Source organism: Acartia tonsa, chromosome 2 (assembly GCF_053477335.1).
Source record: "Acartia tonsa isolate MP-2025a chromosome 2, ASM5347733v1, whole genome shotgun sequence".
NCBI lineage: Eukaryota > Metazoa > Arthropoda > Copepoda > Calanoida > Acartiidae > Acartia > Acartia tonsa.
In genome coordinates this window covers 30,299,491-30,326,085 of record NC_137261.1, presented here as the reverse complement: position 1 = coordinate 30,326,085, position 26,595 = coordinate 30,299,491, and the positions used below count along the sequence as shown (strand labels likewise).

The following is a 26,595-nucleotide window of genomic DNA, read 5'->3' as shown; positions in this document are numbered from 1 at the left end:
ACATTTATACAACAATAGAGGTAAAATTACTAGAGTACTAGTACTTGAAAATATATCCTTTTTATATGTCACATTTAGAGGTAAAATTAATAGAGTGCTATACCTTAAAAATGTAAACTCATAGGTACATTTATACAACAATAAAATAGATAATAGTCATATTTATTATATCTACCTACATTAAGTACTTTACAATCAAAAGCATGCAAAAGGAAGGTGTAATGAAACTTAAATTTATAAGTGGGAATTGGTCAACCGACCCCCCCTCAAGTGCCCGAGAGGCCTCTAGAGGTGTAGCCGCTAGTCTATCAATAAAATAAATAGGATCTGTGTCTGTCTGTACCAAAGGATCTTGCTAATATCTGAACCAAAATAATACTCCTTTGCAATGTAGCTTCTCAAAGATCCTGGGAAGGTTTAGGGGATGGTAACCACCAATTCCCAAGAGAAATTGTACATGGAAAAAAATAAATAAAAAAATGAAGATTGTTAAAAAGGGTGTTAGGAACACCTAAAAATTACAATAATTTTTATCCATGGAAATTTACACCTCCACCTGACCCCCTCACTAAAAATTTTTGGGAGTTTATAAGGCAGGAAGGCATTACACTGATCTTTAAGGTGAATTGCCTCTCTTAAAATAAAAAGCTTGTATACAATATCTCTATATTTACTACCAGTTGCTGTGCCCCTAGGGGGTATGAGTGGGGGGGGGGGGGTGTTGATTTTTTTTTTTTTTAGATTTAAAAAGAAAAACGAGAAAAAAATTTAGATTGGGACATTTTTTTTTTTTTGGGGGGGGGGGAGTCTACCACCCTTACCCCCATTTTTAATTTTAGTTTTTAAGAGTAAAATTTTAAAAATATGTTTTGGGGAGGATGATTTCTTTTCTTAGGCCCATTTCTCTTGGGAGGATGGTGGTACCCTTCCCCAAAAAAGTTTCTTGGACATATGAGAAGCTACCCTGTAAAGAAGAATCATATCAGTTTATTGGTTTGCAAGATCATTTGGAACAAACAGACAGACAAACATGCTGTTACTTTATTATAAGAATATCTTTTATTAAGAGAATAATATAGTATGATGAGATATTTATTTCATTTAATATCTAGGGAACTAGTATTGCTTAGTTTTCTAATTTATATCAATGGATTTAAAGTTTTTGAAAAATCTTTATCTATATTTACTAACTCTATTATCAAAAAACTAGTGTGGTATGGATGTATATACAGGGTGACTACTGACACTTGTGCAGAATGTCAGATCTGCATTTAGTCCTTATGTTGGGATCAAATCTGTAAATTATTGGACCAAATGTGCAGATTTGTGCAGATCTTTAAATTCTTTTATGATGCAGACCTGAAATTAGCATGTACAAATTTGTAAAGATTTTTCAAAACTTGATGTGTAGACCTGATATACGGATTTGTGAAGATTTTTTTACAAAATCTTGGTATTTACTCTGTATTTATTATTATACTTCTATATTAACTATCTCTATTATTATAAAACTAGTGTGGTATGATGTATATACTATACACGTTCTCTGCTAGGATATATCAAATGACAGCAATCTATTTAGGCCAAACAAAGAGGGAAAAGTTTTTATCATCAAACCAATCTTCCTGTCCAGGAAGGGATGGAGATCCAATTTTTTTTCTCAAGGATTAGGTGCTTGTTTTTTTCTATTAATAGTTAAAGTCCCCCTGAAAAACCGACGCCAAAAATTGAAAAATTTTATTTTAAAATAATGGAAATTTATGAAATATGGATTTTCAACAGTAATAATCCATAGTTTAATTTTTGCCCTTATCATTAAAACAGATGACTTGCAATGAACAAAACAAATATTTCAGAAATGCCAAAAGAATAATTACTTTTTAAGAAAGGCAACAGTTTTTAGAACGACGAATTATAAAAAAAAACATTCTACTATCAAACACATAAAATAGCATACAGCTTTTTAGAATGTTCTCTGTTTTCCTATTTATTCGTATCTAAGATTTTAAACGTTTTATTCTCTTTTATCTTTTTTGCCTACTCTGTATCTTAAACGATAATCATACTTCATACTAGAATAATTTAGGTGTCCTACGCTTTTGGATTATTTATACTTCGCCCCAAGCATCTTTGGGAGGTTGGGCATTAAACAAATCAAAACCATTTCAAAACAAAACGGCTTATGGAAATTTCCTTATCAATCTCACTTCTTTATATAATAGGATAAATATTAAATATATTATTAGGAATTTGAATATGAATCAATAGGACATGAATTCTGAAATATAAATACAATAAGAAATTATTTGTTGTTCTTTTTATATTAGATAAAAAAAAACACTAGAAGGGAAAAGGGTTACATAACTGTATGTCCCCTTCCCAAAGACCCTGTGCCGACGAAGATAAAACTAAACCCTAAAAACGACAGTCGTTTTTTAGCTCTAATGACATAAATGACAATTTAAAAATTCAAACAAAACCATTCGATTGAACTGAATATCTTCTCTTTGTCATTTCATTAATTTTTTATACTTCAGTACTTATGGGTGTTTTCATCCTTGTCATAAACATCCCTATCTATCCTTAAGTCTGGTCGGCGCAAATTTGTTGAAAATTGTAGAAAATGGTTGATATGATAAAAAGACAAAAGATAATTTTCTTTGATTTATTATTTCTATTTTCTTTCTTTTATATACTTTTGGTTTACAAAGGGTATGGGATATTGAAATAACATCAAGTCTGCTTGATGAAAGGAAGGGAACATAGGACTAAATTTATACTGGTATTTAAACTTTTATAAACAAATTTTTTTAATTTAAAGGCTTCAAAAGTTTGGCTTCATTTTTTATATCTTTATTGGATGGTCCAAGCTAGCAGTGTCTAAACTTTTCGACCAAACATTAATCTAAATTTTACTTTATCATTATAATTGGGGACACAATCGTTGAGTGTCCGTCCGTCCGAGATAGATAGCTTTTATTCGTTAATTTAGGCATGTTAGAATTGTTCTATCGATTTCAAACTTTGCATGATGATTCCTGTAGTAGTTAGGTACGATTTATAAAGCGTAGCAACTCTATAATCATTACCAGAATGTCCGTACGTCCATTTTAAACATGTTGATTTTTCTACTTTTTTAACAACAAATTTTTATGTGATCTAATTATCCGTTTGATCTAATTTTTGGTATATTGATTCCTGGGACAACAAAGAACAATTTTATAAGCGATGCAACTCTATAATCAAGTCCTAAAAATGTAAGTATGTCCATAAACATTATCCTGCATCAAGCAAAAAATTTACTTACTCTTTTTTCTTCGACTCTTATACTTTTATATTCTGATTATTCAGTTCAGACACTATACAAGTGTTAATGTCCGTTTGTCCTACCGTTTCAGTGCTTCGCTTTAATGGATGTTGTCATCCTTGTTTTCTTGTAGTTTTAGTCAGACAGGAGACATAAATAGTAATTATTTTTTTTCATTTTCAGTTTATATTTATTATTTGAATGTTTAATCTCTGTCCAAAAAGGTTAACGAGACTAACATATTTATGTCATTATTTTTTTCTTTGTTTCCTTTTTCTGTCTGCTATAACTTTTTACTACAGGTCTTGATATTATGAGAGCTAACATAATTTACATGAAAGAAACAGTAAATTGTCATAAAAAATTTGCAATTTTCTTCAAGTCGAACTAAGTACCCCTATTCCATAATTTAAATAATTTGAAAATAAACGGAGGGACGGGGGTAGTTTATTCAGTTTTTATTCGTTACCTTAAGCTGGGTTAGGTCATGTAATATTGGATACAGAATAGCCATGTAGAGTTAGGCATCTCAGGGTAAGATCCCCGCAGGGTTAGGTATCCGCAATTGATCTTTCATATTCTTGTTGTGAGAGATTAACAAATGTAACCATATAGTAAATGTTCTAATAATTTTTTTTATTTTTGTTAACTCTCAGTTTTCTCCTTCGACATTTTTTGAAACTCTCAATGCCCATAAATTTTGCCCATGCACTATTAAACGCAATCGTTCTTGTTATTAAAACAAGTGAAGAACTTGTTAAAATGTATAAACTTTATATGAGATATTGCACATTTATTTTATAAACATTCATAAAGCTTTAAACAATTGACGTAGGCTTATACGTTTTTATTTAACTCAGATTTGAAGTGATAATACAATGGACTTTACATCCAAAACCATCTCTTGTGTAGATTAAAATTTTGGTTTAAAGGTTGAACCCTGCTAGTTTGGAACCAACCAGTCAAAAAGCAATAAAAGTATCCAAACTTTTGACCCAACGAATAAGATAAACTGTTTCTGGATTCAGGGAACAGGAATGTAACACCTAAATTTAATGCTAAAACATGAATTAAATCGATATACATATAAATAGCGCAGTATAACAACATAACATTTTTATATTCACTGTTATGAATATTTTTGTTCTTGGTAGAGCAAATGTATTTTCTGGATTTCTATACGTAAGAAATATAAACATACATATACAAATATAATATATACCCTATTAATATTTTTACTTTTTATTAGAAAAGGGATATTTTACACAAACACCATTAAAAAATCTGTCTAGAACCGGACGGTCAGACAAAACACAACTACTTTTTAGGAGTAAAGAAAGGAACACAGTAATATTGTCTGACTGATTTTGACGTAACAAAAAAAATTAGCCAATGAGAGGCCGTTATTGACCAATGGTCAAATTTATAGTGGCCTCTCATTGGCTAATTTTTTTTGTTACGTCATAATCAGTCAGACACTATTACTGTGTTCTAAAGAAAGTAGGAAATTAGTTTAAAACTAAACTAATATATAAATATAAAATAGCCTAAAACATCCAGGGATCGTTAGAAGGGTTCAATAAAATGGAAAACTCAATCGGTTTAGAAGTTACCGAAATATTAAGCTACAATAAAAAAAAACTACTTTGTATAATATGATAGTTCAAATTAATGTAAACTACTAAAAAAGAGGTATTTTCCCTCAAAGTGCCTAGTCCAGCTCAGAAACCCCCTTTAGTTAAGAATAAATTTAAAATTTGGAATTTGTGCGGTGCGGGGTATTTAGCTTGATCAGGTTAGGTGGTTACCAGGCACTGTGAGGCAAAGCACCAAAATTTAAGAAAACTATACCGTAGAAAATGATGTTTTAAAAAAATATTTGGAAATGTTTATAGGGAATACCACAAACATTAAGCCAGTCTACACAGAATGATTATTTGCTGTGATAAATCATCTTAAAATATTTCGTGTTGTTTTTACATCAAATGATGAAATAATTTATTTGTTTATAGAAAGATTTATAGTTGGAAAATAAAGTAAAAGAAAATATTTAGGGGAAATTTAGTGCAAATTTAATCATTTATATTCAAAAATAATATTTCATAATCATATTTAAATTTTGTTAATTCAGATTTCTATCAGGACATTGATTTTATTTTACTATTTTAAATGGCATAAGAAAACAAAAGAACTGTCCCAAAATATAACGATAATAAGTTCTTTGTCTGAAGCTATATATATTACTAGCGGCTTCGCCCCTAGCCTCTAGGGGCTTTGCCCCAAGAGATGACAACAAAAAAATTCAAAAAAAAAATAAGAAGAACTAAAGAAATCTTCTACAAAAGAAATTTTCTACAAAAGAAATCTTCTACAAAAGAATTCTTCTACAAAAGAATATTTCTACAAAAGAATTCTTCTAAAAAAGAATATTTCTACAAAAGAATTCTTCTAAAAAAAAAAAAAAAAAAAAAATGGGGGGGGATTTTTTTTGTTTTTGGGGGGGTTGGGGGTGTCCCACCCCCCAAGAAAATAGCTTAAAACCACCACAGGACCAATAGGTATATACCCTGAAGAGTAGAATCCAATCGGTTCAGCGGTTACCGAGATCTTAAGGGACAGACAGACGGACAGACGGACAGACGGACAGACATCAAGCTACTTTGTATTATAGATATATCTAAAACTGTTGCCCCTTTTAAGTTGTGCCTTTCCAACAATTGTATTATTACCAAGGTCGATAAAAATTTGCTTTAACATTTTAGAATATTGCTTGATTTGAAGTATTTAAAAAGTTATTTATCTATTTTTATTATGGCTGAGAACCGGTTTCAATCCGTCAAATGTTTATCGGTTTTGAAGCCATACTTGAAAAAAAGTACCTACTTAAAATTGAAATGGTCCAAGGAATGATATTTTTAATTAATGATTTATTGAAATAAGCTATTTTTTTTCTCACAACTTATGGACACAATTGTCCATGTTAAATTTGACTATACACATTAAGTAATTAAGGCTTAACATTATTAGTCTTATGTTGAAATCTTAGCCCAACATCGCGTAAGTTAAGATCTTTCTTCTGCTGCTATGTAGTAAGAGGCTAGTCATAAATAGTTATATTAGTAACAAGGATGACAACATCCATAAAAGCCAAGCTCTGAAACGATATGACAGACGAACATTAACTTTTGTTGAGTGTCAGAACTGAATATACAAAATATGAAAATATAAGGTTTGACAAAATTATACCAACTTAAATTTGTTGCAAAACTTCTTAAATACAGAATTCTGTTTAAGGACATACTGACATTTTTAATACTTGATTATAGAGATGCTTCGCTCATGATATTGTACCTTATTGTAATAGGAATCAGTAATCAAAAAATCAGATCAATCGGATGTTTTTATCACATAATAAATTGTTATTAAAAAAGTAAAAACATCAACATGTTTAAAATGGACGTACGGACATAATTATAGAAAAGCTTCGCTTTTAAAAATGCCTGGGATCAAAACGTGCATAATTTATTACCATTCATAGTTAGGACAAAGGTCGTGTAGTCAAAGATTCTGTACAATGAATTTGTTAAGGTTTGGTTTTAAAATACAGAAAATTCGACCTAATAATATATACCGCCCTATAGACCTTATTCCAGATTCCAAATCTATTCCATTTAAATATTTTTCACTTTTCTTTTTCTTTTCATATTCTCTCTTTATTTTAGCCTAATGGTTTCTCATAACGTTTTTGTTGATAATTATGCATATGCAAGATGTGGCACCTCAAATGTCACCCTATTCTAATGTCTAAAGTAATAGATGTCCGAAAAGATCGTAGAAACAGCTTAACCGATTGTTCCACTATTTCTAGGGAAGAATAATGAGAGTCCTTGGAGGGATTGGAAGTGTTGTATGCGACGTTAGACTGAAATAATAACTCCACCATTTTAATAAAAAAAAGAAAAGTCAAAAGTCTATACCAATTTTAAATACAGTGTTGTTTGCCTTTGTACTTAAAGATATGCGCACATAATTGTGCTATTTATTGTCTGTAATCGATTCTTGGCTAAAGAAATATATGTATTTTTAAAATTCAAATATTGGACAATTTAGTTGGCGCTCATTACTAATCTCTGTCGATAGCCTGATATCTAGTTGCCGAATGTGTACGCAGTTTCCTGAGTGTTTCCTCATCCTAGCTCAATATTTACTACTAGCTAAAAAAGCTTCAAACTTCAAAAAAAAAAAATCAAAATTTAAAAAATTCAAATTTATAATGTATATTGTATAAATCGTTTACACATTCAAATTTTGATTTTTTTAAGGGAAGTTTGAAGATTTGTAGCTAGTAGTAAATATTGAGCGAGGATGAGGAAACACCCAGGAAACTGCGTACACATTCGGCAACTAGATATCAGGCTATCTCTCTGTCTATTCCACAATCCTCTTAACTCATAGGGGAGGGATAGTGATTACAAAGAAATATTTGTAATCCCAGTCAAATACATATATAACCTTCCTGGTTTTATTGTATCATGACTTAAACTTTTGAGCTGAATTAAATATTTATAACAATACGAGAACTGTTCTTCTGGATTTTCAAATAGTCTAAAGTTTTAGAGGTGTGTGACTTTTTTACCTTGACATCCCCCCCTCCCTTGGTTGTATTAGAGACGTGTAGATCCTTGTCAAAGTGTATCCACCCCCCCCCCCCCTAATATTTTTGTAACACTTCTTTCTACCCGCCTCTGGGCATAAGATTTATTAGAATAGCGTTATGTTGTAATAATCTTGGTTCCCTTAAAATTTCAATTTTACCGATTTAATCAATATATGTCTAATATAGGGCAGCCATTTACATCTTTATTAAATGCAATTTAAAATTAAGTTTGAAATCAATTTTCAATTCTATGAATTATTTTAAAAATTAATTGTCCTTTATTGTGAATGTGCCTAATTTGAAACTGCTGACTATTTTTTCTATATGTAGACTTTCAAAAAATTGTGGTAAAAACTTAAACCAGGCTTAGGGGGTGCTGATAAATTCTTTCTTTCATGGATACGGGTATTGGTAAAGAGAAGATTTAAAAGTTTTCCATTAATATAATCTTTTCCAGATGTATTTTTATATGGTTTATGATGAAGGAAAAATATAGTTATCCTCAATTGAACTTTCCTACAATTGAAAGAATATGTTTGGTCACATACAAAGTCTATTTATTTTCCTTGAAATATAATTCTTTACAAGAGAACAGTTATTGAAGAATATAATATAAAAACTTTACATGATTTTTAGATATGTTCATTGATTACCGAGATCTTAAGCTCATACAGACTGACGGACTTTGTATTATCACGGTTAAAAAATAGTTCTTTCATTGTTCTGAAGTTATGTTGAATCTATTTTTGTAATAATTTAATGCATTTTGTACTTTTAAGTACATTTATTAAAGCTTTTCTTTATTTCACATTTTCTAAATTTAATATATTTCAATTTGTAATTCAGCCTTTTTTTTTACATAAGCATAGTTTGTAGTTAAAACAAAAATTATCGTGATCAAAGATAGGGCAGTTTTTTGTAAATTAATCTTCAAAATAAATGGCTCTTTTAAAAGGACAGAGCTTTATTTTAAGGTTATCGTTTTAGCGTTTTGCTTTATGCCTAATGCTTATTTTTATTGCAGTTATTAAAAAGTGACCGACATACTTAGACTATAGAGATGTTATATCTCTAACGAGGATGACAACATCCATAAAAGCGAAGCACTGAAACGTTAGGACAAACGGACACTAACACTTGTATAGTGTCAGAACTGATAAATCAGAATATAAATGTATAAATTTCGAAGCAAAATTGTAAGTAAAATTGTTGAAAAACTGCTTGATACAGAATAATGTTTATGGACATACTTACATTCTTAGGACTTGATTATAGAGTTGCTTCGCTTATAATATTGTACTTTGTTGTCCCATGAATCAGTATACCAAAAATCAGATCAATCAGATAATTAGATCACATAAAAATTAGTTGTTAAAAAAGTAAAAAAATCAACATGTTTAAAATGGACGTACGGACATTCTGTTAATGATTATAGAGTTGCTACGCTTTCTAAATCGTACGTAACTACTACAGGAATCACCATGCAAAGTTTGAAATAAATAGGACAATTCTAACATTCCTAAATTAGCGTTACGGACGAACGGACGGATCGACCCTAATTATAGAAAAGCTTCGCTTTTAAAAATTTTGTAAGAAATGTGTCCATTGAAAGTAAATATTTATAATATCAAAACTAATGTTACATTCAAATCAAACTTTCCCCCTTCCCCTAGGACATCTACCCATTTTTAATATCTTACTTTCTGTAGACGAAAAAGAAACTCTGGAATTATAATTAACATCTAATAGAATCAGGATTTTATTTTTATTTAGAAACAGAATTTTGGGGTATAGTCCCTTTCATGACAACGCCTCTTAAGGAGCGTTTCGTCGTATTTTCATGATAACTTTTGATAGATTATTTAAGTTTAGGTTGGGTTAAGTTAAGTTAGGTGATTGCCTAGCAAAGTTAGGCAATTGGCCCCGCAGAGTTAGAGCCCCCCGCAGTGGCTAGAAATAGAAGAAAAGCTACTGTAAAATTACGAGGAAACGCCCCTCAGGAGGCGTTGCCTCGATTTTACCCGATTTTTGCATATAGTAATCATGTGATTGTAATGTAATACACATTTTTTCGCTTTACTGTCTGTATATTGTCATCAATAATTACAAGTACTGGTACGTCCAACAATACCGAACATTACATTGTACAGTATTTATGATCGTATGCAGTCTTATTTTAAATCTAATGAGTTTACTTTTAATAACTTCCTCTTTCTTTAATTCCTTTTTTTTCTTTTCCCCCTCTACCAGACAACGTAACACTTTTTTCCTCTTTCCTTGTTTGTTTATGTTCGTAAACTGATATTTGAAATTGTTCAGATATTTTTCTCTTTAAATTTTGCCAGGGTAGGGTGGCCGCGTGTTTACCTATAGGAAAATGAGAGAGTTAAAATGTTCCAAGAACATGAATAAACTTTCCCATAGGCAGTTTCCCTCAAAGTGCCTAGTTCAGCAAAGAAAATTTCCCTCTCATTATTTCAAAATATATTGAAAATAAGGGATGGGGGTACTGTTAGTTAATATTGCGTTCTGGTGGTTCCAAAAAAAGAAATTCGATTTCAAAACTTGTCAGATTTGGATTGCAATTTTGGCGGCTGCTGAACCCTAAATTTCGCACCACATTCCAAAATTTCACCTGACTTGAGAAAACTGGAATATTTATATGTTTTTTCTTTTTTTACTTTTATACCTACAATTTGAAATTAGCATTATACTTTAAGAATTGTTAACGAAATTCTATTTACTGAACACGAAAGCAATAATAATCTATTTCAATGTTTTTAATTGCTATTATAGCTTTTCCATATATATATTTTATACCTAATTATGTGAATCTTAAAACAGATGGATCTACGTTCTTGACTATATGTAGATCGTTATAACATGTGATTTTAGCAAGAAACACTTCAAAAAAGATGGTTGAATTTGTATCCATTAGCTAACATCTTATTCCTCAAATCAATCAAATATTTGTAGATATTAATCATTGAATTAAAAATTTAACTTTATGCTTACCCTTGAAATTCTATGATTTTTTTTAGTATATCGCCGACAAAAATTAATTTATGGATTCATTCAAATTTCTGATTCTTTGAATTTTGCCGCTTGTAAAAAATTGCCGCTATGTAAATAGTAAACAATAAACATAGCAAAGTTTTCAATTTTTATTTAACTAAGTTTAGTAATAGTACAGTTTATACTATACTTATTCTTTAAAATTTTAGCTATATTTTTCTGTGTATTAATCATTCTACAGTAAATTTATTAATTATAATTTTTAGGGTAAATGTACTTCTTAAAACTTTATCAAATGAGTGCAAATCAAATTTTATCTCATACATTTTATTTTGTCTTTTATTTCTCTATTATGTATATCTCTTTCTTTTCTGACTCATTTTCCCCTCTTTCCTTTTTTTTCTCTCTATTCCTCCGACTTCTCTTTGATTCATTTCTCTTTTTCTTTATCTCATCTAGAATGAATAAAATATTTAGTGTCAGGGTGATGATAACATAATTTTACAATATCCTACATAGATTTTATTCACCTTCTTATAGTGATTTCGATTCTAAAAGGGGGTTGGGGGGTAAAAGTCACATTTTTGGGGTAAGGAGTTTTTTCTTCTCAGAACATACCTAGGGTAGATATTATGGAACAATAGGTCCAGTCGTTTACGAGATCTTACTTAACATATAAATACATTTAAAGCTTACTTGCAGTATAGGAACACCTGTAGATGCCAAGTTTTATTTATAATTAAATTTTTGATATTTGGAATTCAAAATTTACTTGTTAATAAATGATACATAAACTTTTTAAAAAAATTTAAATTAAACTTTGTTGTCTTGAATTTTTGTAATTTTAACACCTTGACTTTTACAAAACAAAAGAAATAATGTCTAACATTTTTTAAAAAATGTGTTAAAGTTAAACTAACAGTCTATTATCAATTCTTTACAAAGTTGGCTAGAAAAGGATAAAAGTTAAGGGGAAAGGAAAATGCAAATAATAAAGACTTTCAATATTTCAACAGGTACAAAAGTTATTTGTCGACGTGAATATATTATGATTTTAAAAAAGCACACATTATGAGACTAATAAATATTTCATTCTAGCGAATTTAGTAAAATTCTGAAAAAGATAAAATATAGATGAAATATAAAGTCTACTATAGTGGCTTGGGGCGTCTTCAGTAGATTAAACCATTTGATGTAAAGAGGTTTTTGATTCTTATGAGTTTTTTCAGCATGTTGATTTCCTTCTCTAAACTTAGAAAAATAACTGGACCAAGTGAAAGACTCCCTTCAAAGGTTAACCCAATCTGTTTATCTTTTAGCAATGTCTTTTGCTATACACAGTACCCACACAAAAAGAAATCCAAGCTTTTTTGTGCTCTAACTTAAGTATTTTTAAATAATATTTTGAATGTATTTTGCGTCAAGTTGTTTCCTCCCTGCCCAAGTCTGAATGTTTTATGGTCCAAATTTTCTTTAACAATGGGTCTTAATAAAGATAGAAAGCGGGAAACAAACAAGAACAAATATTTTCTGTGGCAAAGATTTAGGCAGACCTTGTTCAAAAATTATCGCCTGAAGATGGAATGTGAGATGTAAAGCTACTAGTAATAAATAGTTTCAAAAATTATTCTGGTTACTAGTGGCTTCGAAAATAGAGGTGGAGGGAGATTTCCAAAATAATATTCTTTTTTTGGAAATAAGATGTAAGAACTGAAAAAATTTTCCGGGGAGGGGGATTTTTTCATCAGGAAGATGGTGTCCTCTCCCCCTGAAAATAGTTTGTAATCACCAAAGGACTAGTAGGTATATTCCCTGAGAAGGACATTCTAAACAGACATCGTGCTACTATGTAATATAGAATTGGGCTACAGAGGGTAAGCTTCATAATATAGTGATTTATAAACATACGGAAGAATAGCTTTTAGAGATGTAGGGGGAGAAAGTCACTCAAAAATCAGACACGTGACGTCATAAAAATGAGGGATATGAGGGGAGAAGTGGGAAATAACCCCCCCCCCCCCAAAAAAAGATGGATTATCCCTTACTTTTATGATGTCACGTTGCTGATTTTTGAGTAACTTTATGCCCCTACTTAGAGATGCTTCGCGTATTAAAATTGATAAGAAAAACGTGGGAAAAAGAAGATTTCATAGTGTAACATTTATCTAAAGATTTAGACCATTCATTTTTAATAATAGAGAAGATGTACTTTTACAATATCTACATTATAGATTTTTTAAACAGGCACTTTATATTGCACCAATAGTTGTAAATATAAATAAATTACACAATTTATCATATCCAGAAAGTATCGAGTACTAAATTTAGTGAATGTTTACTGTAAATTGTTTTTTTTTCGTTCAACACTTTGTTTAATAGTTTTCTCTTTCTTGTTCCGATGATGAATTTTGGTATTTATGTCAGTTAGACTTAATAAGCGCGTTTGATTATGTTCAATCAACAGCCACGCCTCAGTCGCTACTAAGCCTAAAATTTAAACCTGTTTGGACTCTTGGAACTTAAAAAAGAGGTATAGTCATATTTGCTTTAGACTTCCCGATTTTAAAAGGTTTGCCTTCCCCGAGGCATACAGGTGGTTTAAGCGCAGCTGACGAGCTCTGTAAAAACCTTTGATCCATCTAGTCCATTTGTTCCATCTGATCAATTTTGAACTTTTGCAGATGAAACAATTTGTGTTAGAAAAATGAAAGATGGGACAAGTTTAGATTTAGAAGCAGAAGTTTTATGCACATTCTTAAAATGTTTAGGTTAACCTGACCTTCAGGTAAGTTCATTTTAAATTCCTTTATGGATCCAGTAAGATCTCGTAAACGGGTAGAATCTATAATCTAAAGTTTTCAGGTAGAAGTTATATAGGTTCTGATTAGACTCTAGGTCCAACCCTTCAGCCCTAGGGATTAATCTACAAATACTTTTTTTCTTTCCAGTTTTGGGATAATTAAAAAGGAAGTTTTGATCATGTCCTAAGAACTCTTAAAAAAACATGAAAGATCATTTTTACAATTTTTCAAGGATGCTTAGAATCGGTCCCTGTAAGGATGAAATATTAATCCCACAAAATAAATGATTTCTACAAATAATGCCCCTTTGTTACGCTCTAACTACCAAAGACATAGACTCTCGTTTATATAAGTAGAACAAGTACAAATCCGTAGAAAGCATAAATAAAACAAATCATTAATTACTAACTTCTAAGTTTATCTTAGAAAATAAATTATTTTAAATCAAAATATTTCAATTTTTTCTAGCAAATACTAGATTTTCTAGATTGATTGAACACAAATGTTTATATTAATAAAATAATAACTAAAAAGATGTATAAATAAATAGAAAATGATAGTTTGGAAAGTAATTAACTAATTGCAACACAGAATTCTAAACTTATTTTGTATTAATTCATTATTATTGCATAGAGAGCATTAAATACATTTTATACAATAAAGTAAATGAAGCTTTTTAAGTATAGTCAAGAATAAGAACTCTTAAACTTTTCTTTTTTATTTCATTATGATCTTTTTCTGATATATTTTTTTTGTAAAATTGTCAAATTTAATCTGTATTAGCATGCTGCAGGCGAACAAATAAATTTTAGGCATTCAACATTCAAACCTGCTTAGTTCGAAATGTCAATATTTTTTTGAACCATATGACACTATAGCACTAATAATGTCAGCCAAAACTTTTTAAAAAAATGCAGTTAAACCAGTAGACATTTTTGATTAAAGGTCTTCAGCGAGTAAAGAATTCGCAAACGAGTTGCCTTAAAAAATGGGCAGCTGTCGAATCTAAATATTTTTTTTATGCATCTGACTTGCTTTTAGGTCTTGTAAATGATGTTACGTAGCCCTGGCTATGGGAATCTAAATAGTCGGGAGGGCACGGAAGAAACATTTTTACCTTCAGAAGAAAATTTTGGTAATTTTTATTTACATTTGCGGGGCAATTCAATAATTCTAAATGTCTGTTCATCAGCCAAGAACATGATTTTTTAGCGTGTATTTTTATTTGACATTTTTTAATGATTGCTCTAATCAATTTGCATCTGCTTTTGCTTTCTCTCCATAATTCTATGTCCATGTGAGATAGACTACTGATTTATATTATGAATATTAATCTATAACTCACTTTTTCTTTCCACTATCTTGCTATTTTAAATATTTCAGTTAAATTTACATTATTTTCGTAATATTACGTTTATAAATGTTTTCATCCTTGTTACATTATCTTTGTCTTGTAAGATTTAGTCTTGTAATATTCGAACTACATTCAACCTAACAAATATTTTTAAAACTATTCATTCTATTTCATTTCATAGGACGAGTTATGGGTGGAGGTGACGAATCCCCCGCCTCTATCCAAGGGTTCCAAGGGTTGGGAGGCAGAGCCCTGCAGGATTCCGGACATTTGGCCAATGGAGGTGCAACAACAACTGGATCATCAAAGGCAGGGCTACCAAATTTAAATCACAAAAAAAGATAAAAGTGAATTATTAATTCAGAAAATCTCAGTGCATATTTAGTAAATATAAATTTACAAACTTTAAATTGAAAGGAGGGAAGGGGGGCGGGGGGTTAAAAAAATGAGTACGAGGACATAGAAAAGGGTGATTAAAATAAATAAAATAAAATAAATTGTGGTCTAGAATCATATAAAAGGACCGACACAGAATTACAGAGATGATCTTTAGAGCAGCCTTGTTACTGTTACTGACAAGGACTAACAAAAAACTACAAATTTGGTCACCCTGTTTTTACTAGGAGCTTCAGTTTAATATGAGCAATAAACGCGACCATCATCATTCTTACAGGAAGGATTAAAAATACAAAAACAGCAACAAAAAAATTTTTTATTGAAATTTTTCTTTTGAGTAAGCAACTAAAGAAAATATTATATAAAAAAAACAATAGTTATATAACCAGCTTTTTATTTTGTTGGATTATTTTAAATTTATTGAATTGAATCATACTTTCTTTATTATTGGGATTTTTCGCTTCTTATGGACAATATTAAACTTGTTATTTACCAATTCTTATATTAATTAAATGGTGAATTTTAATCATAATTCCAGATCTAAACTACAGAAAGGGGAGAAACCTTTGACCCATAAGGTAAGGAAAACTAATTTACTTTTTAAAAATTTAAACTAGAAATTTATAGAAAACAATTTCTACGTTTACTTTTACCTAAAAGTGGACCAGGTTCTAATCATGTTGTCTTTCGCCAATCTTACCTAACCTGAAATAAGCACCATAAATACGATTTTATTTCCTAACGTTTTTTTTGTTGTTATTCTTATACGATATGAGGGAAATGGATAAATGTACAACGGTATAGAGCGGTGTAGTATCGATGTTAAACAATGCATGGCGATGCGAAAGATCGAATTAAGAAAAAAAAGCCAAATAAGATTATTGGCGAGAACAGCAGCTTATATCATTAGCCCCAATGATTAAATTGCTAAAATAGTTTTTCAGAATAGTTGTTGTGTTAGTAAACTACTATAAATTGCATTCACAGCTACGCTGTAAACATACTCAATATATAAATGCCAAGAACAGAATAGGTTTTAGTATTCTAAAAAATACTTTATTTATAAACGAAATTTTGTATTATTTTGTAAAATCGTTTTAAAGTTTTAAAAGCGTAGCTTTTCTACAATTACGGTTGGTCCGTACATCCGTCCATCCGGAACGAATAGCTTTTTTCGTTAATATAGACATATTAGAATTGCTCTATCGATTTCAAACTTTGCATGGTGATTCCTGTAGTAGTTAGGTACGATTTAGATAGCGTAGCAACTCTATAATCGTTACCGGAAAGTCCCTACGTCCGTTTAAATAATTTTGATTTAATTTTTTTAACAACAAATTTAAATGTGATATAATTATCCGATTGATCTGATTTTTGGAATAATGATCTCTAGGACAGCAGAGTACAATGTTATACGCGAAGCATCTCTATAATCAAGTTCTAAAAATGTAAGTATGCCCTTAAAACCTATTCCATATGTAACCAGTTTTGCAACAAATTTACTTACAATTTTGTTTATACTTGTACACTTATATTCTGATTATTAAATTTTGACACTCTACAAGTGTTAATGTTAGTTTGTATGTTTCAAAGCTTCGCTTTTATGGATTTTGTCATCAAAAACGTTGTTAATTGAAATCATTTCGGTATAAAACACTGTTACCTATTTAGACTAGTGAAAATTCAACCTAGACCTCTAAATCTTAGAAGCCTCAATGATTTTTAAAAAACTTGATAACGCACGTGTTTTAAATTTTTATGCCTTGGGTTTAATATTATCAAAGTTTTTTGTTAGTAGTGGAAACATTTCCTCATTGCTTTAAATGGTTAGGTTTTACCGTATTTGAGGTTCAAATTGTTCATACTTAGGTATTTTATTTCTCTTCCTAGATTAATTGTACTTTGGTTAAGAAATAAATATTTGTGCATTTAGATATCTCTAAAGAATTCTACACAATATACTTTATTATTTTCTTTTCTGTAATGACATTCTTTTCACAAACTTTGTTAAGATATAATAGAAAATATGAAATAAAATTGCTTATCCCAAATTATTAGTAGCGAAGCTATCAATACATAGAATCTATCCGTATGTCCATCTGAATCAATTATCAAATTTGAGATTTTTTAACCTGTTAGGAAAGAATTAAGTCTGAAATTACCCAGGTCATATGCATATTTATGCATCTTATATATAGCATTATCAGTCCGACTGCTTTTTAGTAGCGAAGCTACTCTATAATTCACAATGTCCGTCCGTCCGTCTGTCCGTCCGTGATTAATGAATTGGGGGAAACGTGATTTTCTCGGCTCCTATAAAAGATAAAGAGCTGAAATTTTTTGACAACATTCCCATCATTAAGGGGCACAAATAACTTAAAACATCAATGGCGGTTGGACTGCTTTTTAGCAGGTTTTAGGCTATTTTTTATATTTTCCAAATTTTCTCCATATCTTTGGTGTTAATGGTCCGATTTTCAAAATTTTTTCAGTTAAAGATATCAAAATTAAAATTCCTATCATTTGAAGAAAAAAACAATGACGGTCAGACTGCCTTTTTGCAGGTTTTTGGCTATTTTTATATTTTTCACATTTTTCCCCATATCTTTGGTGTTTATGGTCCGATTTTTGAAATTTTTTCAGTTAAAGATATCAAAATTAAATTTCCTGTCGTCTGAAGAAAACAACAATGACGGTCAGACTGCCTTTTTGCAGGTTTTTGGCTATTTTTTATATTTTTCACATTTTTCCCCATATCTTTGGTGTTTATGGTCCGATTTTCAAAAATTTTTCAGTTACAGATATCAAAATTAAATTTCCTGTCGTTTGAAGAAAATAAACAATGGCGGCCAAACTGCCTTTTAGCAGGTTTTTGGCTATTTTTATATGTTTGACATATTTATCAATATCTTTGGTTTTTTTGGTCCAATTTTAAAACTTTTTTACATTAACAGTTTTAAATATTTTTTTCCATTGTTATGTGCATCTAGTATGTAATTTACTTTAACCGTCTTCATCATACAAAATAAAACAAGGTTTCGTGTTTATTTTCTCCAATAAACCTATTCTTGATTTTAATAAATACACTTTAAATCTACTTCTACGTATTCCCATCCACAATTTTTTTGTGCTTCGCTACTTATGGATGTTGTCATCCTTGTTAAATACTTTTTTACTGCTTTTACAGGGGGAATATGTGTGTTTTTAAATAGTATGTTTTAAAGTGCGTGAATAGACAAAATCGTCAATGGTTATTCCCCTTTTAAAAAAAGATAACATTTCTAACTTTTGGCATTCGTGACTTAATACTCTAACTGATTGTTTATATTTTCTTATAAAACATTTCATTTTCTCACATAATTAATTTTTATATCTAGACTGTTTTATTTTAAGAATTTTAAAGTTGATAAAAATGACTTACACATACTATATCATTAAAGATAGTTTTAAATAAAATAAGAGAGAGGGTTATATAGTATTTACATTCATTAATGTTGCTGTTTGGGGGACAAAAAACAATAAATGGGGGGGGGGGGGAAGGGTGGTGGGGAGTAGCATTGATATCAAGTCTACCAAGGACAAACTCATTGTGGAGCTTAAATAAATATATATTACATATGTTTAATTGTGGATAACAGTACAACATGACAGATGTACCAACTGTCATAATTCAAGAGCAGGCAGCGTAGCTTCTCTGCAAATATTGTAAAGAAGAACAATTCTGACTTGTATGTACATTACATACAATATAATGTATTTAAAGGACCATTAAGCCAAGGAGATGCAACATTAGGTTTCACATTTTGGCAGCCCAACAAAAAATATCCATTGACGAAACTTTTTATAACAACAATCATGGATTCTTCGAATTATAACAAATTGTAATTTAAATTTGATCTTCTATTTAAAAAAAATACTTGATATTCAAAGTAAGGACTTGCAGACAAAGTTTTTTTTAATCCGTATTAGATGGTATAAAAAGTCGAGCTCTATACTAATTATATGTTGTTTAAACAATCTTGAGATGTATAATATTTAGGGTAAACAAGTACTAATACAGTTCTCATTTTTGTCAAAATATTTTTTGAACGTCAAAATTTAGAAATTTTATCTGGGAATGACAGGCAAGGAAATTTGAATTGATAACTTACACAAAATTTTGTGCTTATATGTGTGTGTACGTGTGTGTGATTTTGTGTGCAAAATGTGTTTTTATGAAATAGGGGAAAAAGAGTGAAGACAACAGCCGAGTATTTTCTGATGCAGATTATGTTTTATTTCGGAAAAATATGTTGATGTCTGTCCGTCCGACTGTCTGTCTGTCCGTCCCTTAAGATCTCGGTAACCACTGAACTGATCGGATTCTACTCTTCAGGGAATATACCTACTGGTCCTGTGGTGGTTTTAGGCTATTTTCTTGGGGGGTGGGACACCCCCAACCCCCCAAAAAACAAAAAAAAACCCCATTTTTTTTGCAGAAGATTTCCTTGGTCCTTTTTTTGCTGAAGATTTCCTTGGTCCTTTTTTTTTGCTGAAGATTTCCTTGGTCCTTTTTTTTGCTGAAGATTTCCTTGGTCCTTTTACGAATTTCGCCAAAAAATTTTTTTGATCACCTCTTAGGGCATAGCCCCTAGAGGCTAAAGTTTCATTATAAATGGGTTACTGGCCTGTAAACCAAACAAGCACATATATAATATATTTTTTGCTAAAAATATTTTAAAACTTGTGCATGGACACCTTAGATAAGCATTGAGTTTTATGATTTTGAAATGGCCATTCAAAATACCATTTCTTTAGAAAGGAGGATAAGAAGGAGAGAGGGAGAGAGAGAGAATAAGTTCCTGAAATAAAGTGCTAGGTGCTATATATAAAAATAGAAATATAACTAATGAATAAGAAAAATAGATAGCACTGTCTAAATACAGAATAAGAGAGAAAAGAGAAAGAGAGAGAGAGAAAAAGAGAGAAAGAGCAAAGGGGAGTGATGGACAAAGAAAGATATAGATATAGATATGAAAATAAAGAAATTCTTTTGCATAATTCCTAAAAATGCATTTTGCCAAATTGATTTAAATCTCTGAAATTCCTAATTGGCACCTCTTTAGCGGGGAAGATTCTCTACAATCCACAATCCTTATAAAGTAACAGGACATGTCTCTGTCTGTGTGTGTGTGTGTGTCTTTACCGAAATATCTTGCTGACCGCTAAACCGATATTGTTCTCCTTTACAGCGTAGCTTTACATAGGTCATATGAAGGTTTATAGCTATTTAGGGGGAGGGCCCCACCACCCTCTCATGAGAAATCGCCCCTACAAAAAAATGAGCTTCCCTACACATTTTTTTCTCTCGTCATCATATGTTATCAGGGAGTATATATCATCTATAACAGTCCGACTGCTTTAAAGCTGCATTTTGATTGACACTGATTTCCATATGTTTTTGATCTGATTTTAAAATTTTTTGAGCAATAAAATCAAAATTAGATTTCCCTTTGAACTAATGGATTTTTGTGGTCATATATGAAAGGACAAGTAGCTTTATTTTTATATTTTGCATACAAATTTGAGTAGAGGGAATGCCTTGGCCCAAAACAAGCACAACTCATTACTATGCATAGTGTGGTTTTCTGTTATGTGCTGTACCATGGATATGAGGTAAAGGACCAAGAGTCTAGTCTCTCAGTTGAAAAGTTTATCGTTCCGTCCAGAGGTGCAACTCACCAATACGACATAAGCACATAAGCATAACTTTTTATAGAGTAGCTACACTAATTATAATCTTGTAAGTATAAGAATGAGGTTAATTGTAGTATAAATGTATAACTATGGTAGAGATTATACAAAATTGTTGCTAATTAACATATTCATTACATTATTTTGTAATTACTTTTTTATTATTTTCGTAGAAATATACATAGATATAAAGATCGCTAGTCTATATAATGGTCTGTCAATATGTCGAACAAACTGAAATGTTGTCAGACATAGGTACTTAGGTAAAATGGCGGTTGTTACGTTTTTTTTTAATTTCTAGCTTCCAGAAATCCTTATACTAAAGTAACAGGATGTTTGTGTGTTTGTACCGAAGGATCTCGCTAACTGCTGAACCGATCGCGTTCTCCTTAACAGGGTAGATTCTCATATGTCCCGGGAAGGTTTATAACTATTATGGGAGAGGGTACCACCACCCTCCCTAGAGAAATTTTTTTTCTTCTTCAAATTTCTCGATTTTAGAAAGAGAGTTCAACGAAACATAAACGTCAAACGCAAAATACCCATATTTTAAATATAAAAAAAACATTTAAAGTGCCACTAGAGGCCTCTAGGGGCGTAGCCGCTAGTATCTTATAAACACGTTATCTTATTCTTTGACGCAAAACTTTGAGGAAATTTATTGTAATTGCTAGTAGTATCAATTCATTGATTTGATATCGATACTTGTGAATAATTAAAATCATTGAATCTGATATAGCCTCGTTTTAATACCATTTTATCAACTTGTAATTGCTATTTTAGACAAAATATTCCTTGTTATTAGTAAAGCTACTCTGAAACCATGATTTGTCCATTTGGCTGAGAGTTAGAGTTTTCCAAATGTTTTTTTAGAAATTTTCGCTGTAAAAATAGCATTCTGTTATCAGAAGTATAAAAAAAACTGATATTACTTTTGTACATAGGTATTTTTACAATATAGATATTCCATGCATATATTCTACTTATATTATAATATATTTAATATGGATTAATTAAGCTTAACATTATTTGATTTGTAAATAATTACATGCAGTATGCATACAAAGCTCTCTCATAAACGTAGTATCTAAACACGGATGACAAAATTCATAAAATCGTGGCTCAATCAATTGTAATTTTAAAATTAATGAAGGCTAAAGGCATAAGATAATACAATATACATAAATGTATTTATAAATGTATATTGTATAACCCCAATGATTATAAATAAAATCATCTCTTTTTAGATTAGAATTGTAAGTTAAAAAGTTTTAAAAGTATCTAAAGTTTTTGATCCAACAAAAACGTGGGTACTTACATATTTTACGGTCCAATGCCCCCCAACCCTCCAGTGGCGTGCGAAGCACTTTGTCTAGGGGGGGGGGGGGCATTTTGAAGATTTTGTAAAATTTTGCCCCCCCCCCTAAATCAAAGTGCCCCGGGGGGGGCACTTTGCTTTAGGGGGGGCATTTTGATTATATATACTAATTTTAAATAAGGGCGTTTTAAGGGGTGGGATTATTTGATTATGGGCCTTCTACTCTTATCCCTTCTTCCCCATCCCTTCCCCCATCCCTATTTTCCATTTATATCCCCCATCTCTTCCCCCCCCCCCATCTCTTCTCCCCCATCCCTTCTCCACACCCTGCAATGACCCCCCACCACAAAACATTTTTTATGGGTGGAAGGGGATGTTATAAAATCTCAGCAGGAAGGATGAATAACCCCATTAAAAAAATTTTTTTTGGGGGGGGGAGATAAAAACACTCATTTTGGAAATAATTTACCAAAAATTAACCTAATATGTAAAACTGATTTTAAATATTTCTTTATTGTATGACAACAAGGATGACAACATCTTTAAGTAGCAAAGCACAAAAAATCATTAATAAGAATACAGACAAGTAGATTTAAAGAGCATCTTTTGAAATCCTTATACTAAAGTAACAGGATGTCTGTGTGTCTGTCTGTCTGTGTGTCTGTCTGTGTGTACCGAAGGATCTCGCTAACCGCTGAACCGATCAGGTTCTCCTTAACAGGGTAGATTCTCATATGTCCCAGGAAGGTTTATAACTATTTTGGGGGAGGGTACCACCACCCTCCCTAGAGAAAATAAATTTTTTTTAAATTTCCCAATTTTAGAAAGAGAGTTCAACGAAAAACAAACATCAAACGTAAAATATTTTTTAACTTATTCTTTTAAAATCTAAAATAAGAAATTGAATTATTAAATTCGACTCTCTCCTCCTCAAGTGCCCCTAGAGGCCTCTAGGGGCGTAGCCGCTAGTAAATATATATTTTAGGTAGAAAAAGTCACAAATCCTTTTTCCTGTATGTTGTTTGATGACAGTCAAAGTAAATTACATACTGGATGCTCGAAACAGCAAGAAATTTTATTTTTTTAAATATTATAAAATCAACAAAAAAATTTATCGTACCATAAAAACCAAAGATATAAAGAACTATGTAAAAAATAAAAAAAATTACTTGTCCTTTCATCTACAGATATAAAAATCTCTTAGAAATATGGAAAACTTTGGGGTATAGTCTCTTTTGTGGCAACGCCTCTTAAGGGGCATTTCGTCGTATTTTCATAGTAGCTTTTAATAAGTTATAAGGGTTAAGTTAGGTCAGGTGATTTCCCAGCAGGGTTAGGCAATTGGCCCGGCAGGAGCTATAAATAGGGGAAAAGCTACTGTGAAAATACAATGAAATGTACCTTAAAAGGCAATGTCACAAAAGGGACTATACCCGAAATTTAAAAGATACAAAAATAGCCAAAAACTTCCTTAAAAGCAGTCCGACCTCCATGAACTTTTAATAGTTAATTATACTTCATAATGATGGGAATGTTAACATTAAGTTTTAGCCTTCTATCTTTAATTGCAGTTGAAAAAATTACATTTCCCCCTTAGCATTACGTACTGACAGCCATAGTGAATTATAGAGAAGCTAAAAAGTTATATCAACATATCCTACCCTCTTTAAATGGCACTTTAAAACTCTGTTAATTTTTTATTAAGTGGTGTTTCCAAGTAAGGGCGGTGCGTGAAGCGCACCTAAAAATATTTACTCCCCCTTTGAACTAAAATCAATTAAAGACAACAAGAGTGGCGTATTTTATCAAGTTAGGAATATAGAGTGTAGTTAGTTTTAAGGGTTTTTAATGAGAATTGCCATAAAAAACATGTCTTTTTGTAAGGGTATGTACACAACAAAAAATGATAAATTTATACTGAAAATAATATGACATCATATATAGTTATTCATTTAGACAAGGCTTAGATAAATATCAAGGCTGTTTCTTTTTTATATAAAATAACTTTTTGATTAAATATTTGTTGTTTACAAATATTTTTATAGAAATAAAAACAAAATATACAATGTTATAAAAAGCAGAAACCATTTGGAAGGGCACAAAGCGCAAATTTTTTTCTTCAAATATGCAGGGAGGGAGGGGTTTTTGGGCTATTTATTAAACTAGACCCCAATATTTCATATAAAATTTTCTTATTCGTTGACTCAACAACTTTGGGGACTTTAATGGAATTTTGATTGGTTGGTTAATTAAATAAGTCGAGTTTCCATACATTTCATCCACTAATTGTAATCTATATAAGGGGTAATTTTGTGTATCATGTATCAAGATGTACAAAATTACTTTGGTAAAAAGTTTATATTAGACAAAATAAAATACTTCCTATTACCTGGTTTGTTATGTTCAGTGAAAAAAGATTATAACCTAATTTCTACACTAATTAAAAAATTTGGTAAGGTTAAATGAATAGTAACTGTCTGTTTGGCGCGAAGCGCCAAAATTTTTTTGTTGTTTTTTGTATTTCTTGATCTTTTTTTTGGAAACTGGGATAGTTTTGCTTTTTGTAGGGTAGGGGGCAAAAAGGGGCATTTTTGTTGACCAGGGGGGAGGGGGCAAAATGGGTTATTTTTCAACTTTTAGGGGGGGGGGGGGCAGGGGGGGCGTTTTGGTCGCTAGGGGGGGGGGCGATTGCCCCAAATGTCCCCTTCGGTTCGCACGCCACTGCAACCCTCCTCCCACGAAATGAACAAAATAAACCTGTACTTATAACTAACTATATTTTTTTTTATTAAAGGAGAAAAGATTTATGCTGTGCTCTGAGCGAGGGGATTGTGCTTCTGTCGCCAAAATGATTGACTTATACAGGTAAGTTATTTGGAAGAGTTAGCTTATCTAAATATTACTTATAACAAGGATGACAACATTTATAAAAGCTCTACATCAGAAGAACAAACGAACAATAACACTCGTAAAATTTCATAACTGAAAAATCAGAATATAAAAGCAACCTAGTAAAAGTATCTGACTCTGATTGTGAAATAGCCAATGAGAGGCCAATATACACTGTAATTGACCAATGGTAAAATTTACAGTGGCCTCTCTCGAAACAAAATCATGAGTAAATCTGTTGAAAAACTACTACGGCAGGGTTCACGGTTTAGGGACAAGCATTTATTAAACCGCTTTCCCCTCTATTGATGTACTCTAATAAATTTCAACCATTCATTGTTCCACGCATTAACTGCACTTTTGGTAGAGAATTTGATCTTTTCATGGAGCCTTTCCTGGAGTGTAACATATCCAATCTTGTAACCTATTACCTAGCTAAAATGTTCTGTGGGTGAAATTTTATATATTAAGTATTAGTGGTATCCAACTTAACTGTGAACATTGAAATACAAAGCCTTAGTATGATTTCTAGAGAGGTTAACTTCACGGTATTCTAGTAAGATTTACTTTTGAATTCTACTGTTACGCTATTACTTTGTTAATAACAGGCCTAGAACCCTTTTCCTAGACACATAAAATTCTCAGATATGCTAATTTTTATAAAAATTACAAATAATGTAGGTTTTCAAGTTGGAAACTGAGATAATATCAAGTCAATTAGGTGGCAGTGGGGGGGGGGGGTATAAAGAGAAGAATAAGGCCCTTATGTAACATTACCTGAAACATTATAACCTGTAGAGGAAAGGATTATTAAAAGGTCATTCTTTGTTTATCTAAACCGAATCATACCTGAAGGAGCGAAATATAATATTGTCAAATTCATTGCACGAACTTTGCTAGAAAGTCCTAACTGTGGATTCCAATTAGTTTGCCATCTTTTCGGCTAGGGTATTACCCTACCTTTACTATCAACATCATGTAATAAAGATGATTTTACAGATATGAAAAAAAACTAAAGTATAACTTTTAAGGCAGTAAAAGTGTTTCACACTTCTTTGTCTTTATTACTGCAGTGAAATATGGCATTAAAATAGGAATTGGACATATAATTTTCCAAGATAAGAA

The 26,595-nt window shown here is 31.0% G+C and overlaps 1 protein-coding gene and 1 long non-coding RNA gene across 2 annotated transcripts in view; both read left to right on the top strand.

Annotated features, from left to right (window-relative positions):
- The first annotated feature begins 13,658 nt into the window (after positions 1 to 13,658).
- On the top strand, positions 13,659 to 15,817 carry LOC145312497 (uncharacterized). The gene is made up of 4 exons (XR_013877065.1): positions 13,659 to 13,764; positions 14,822 to 14,915; positions 15,316 to 15,443; positions 15,758 to 15,817. It is a non-coding gene; the product is annotated as an uncharacterized LOC145312497 (long non-coding RNA).
- A 244-nt stretch (positions 15,818 to 16,061) lies between these two features.
- The window catches only part of LOC145312496 (transient receptor potential protein-like), a 40,120-nt gene continuing 29,586 nt past the window's right edge, over positions 16,062 to 26,595 (top strand). The window contains exons 1-2 of the mRNA XM_080151754.1: positions 16,062 to 16,108; positions 25,376 to 25,446. Coding sequence (XP_080007880.1) covers positions 25,388 to 25,446 — 59 coding nt within the window. The 5' untranslated portion in view covers positions 16,062 to 16,108; positions 25,376 to 25,387. The remainder of the gene's footprint in view (positions 16,109 to 25,375; positions 25,447 to 26,595) is intronic.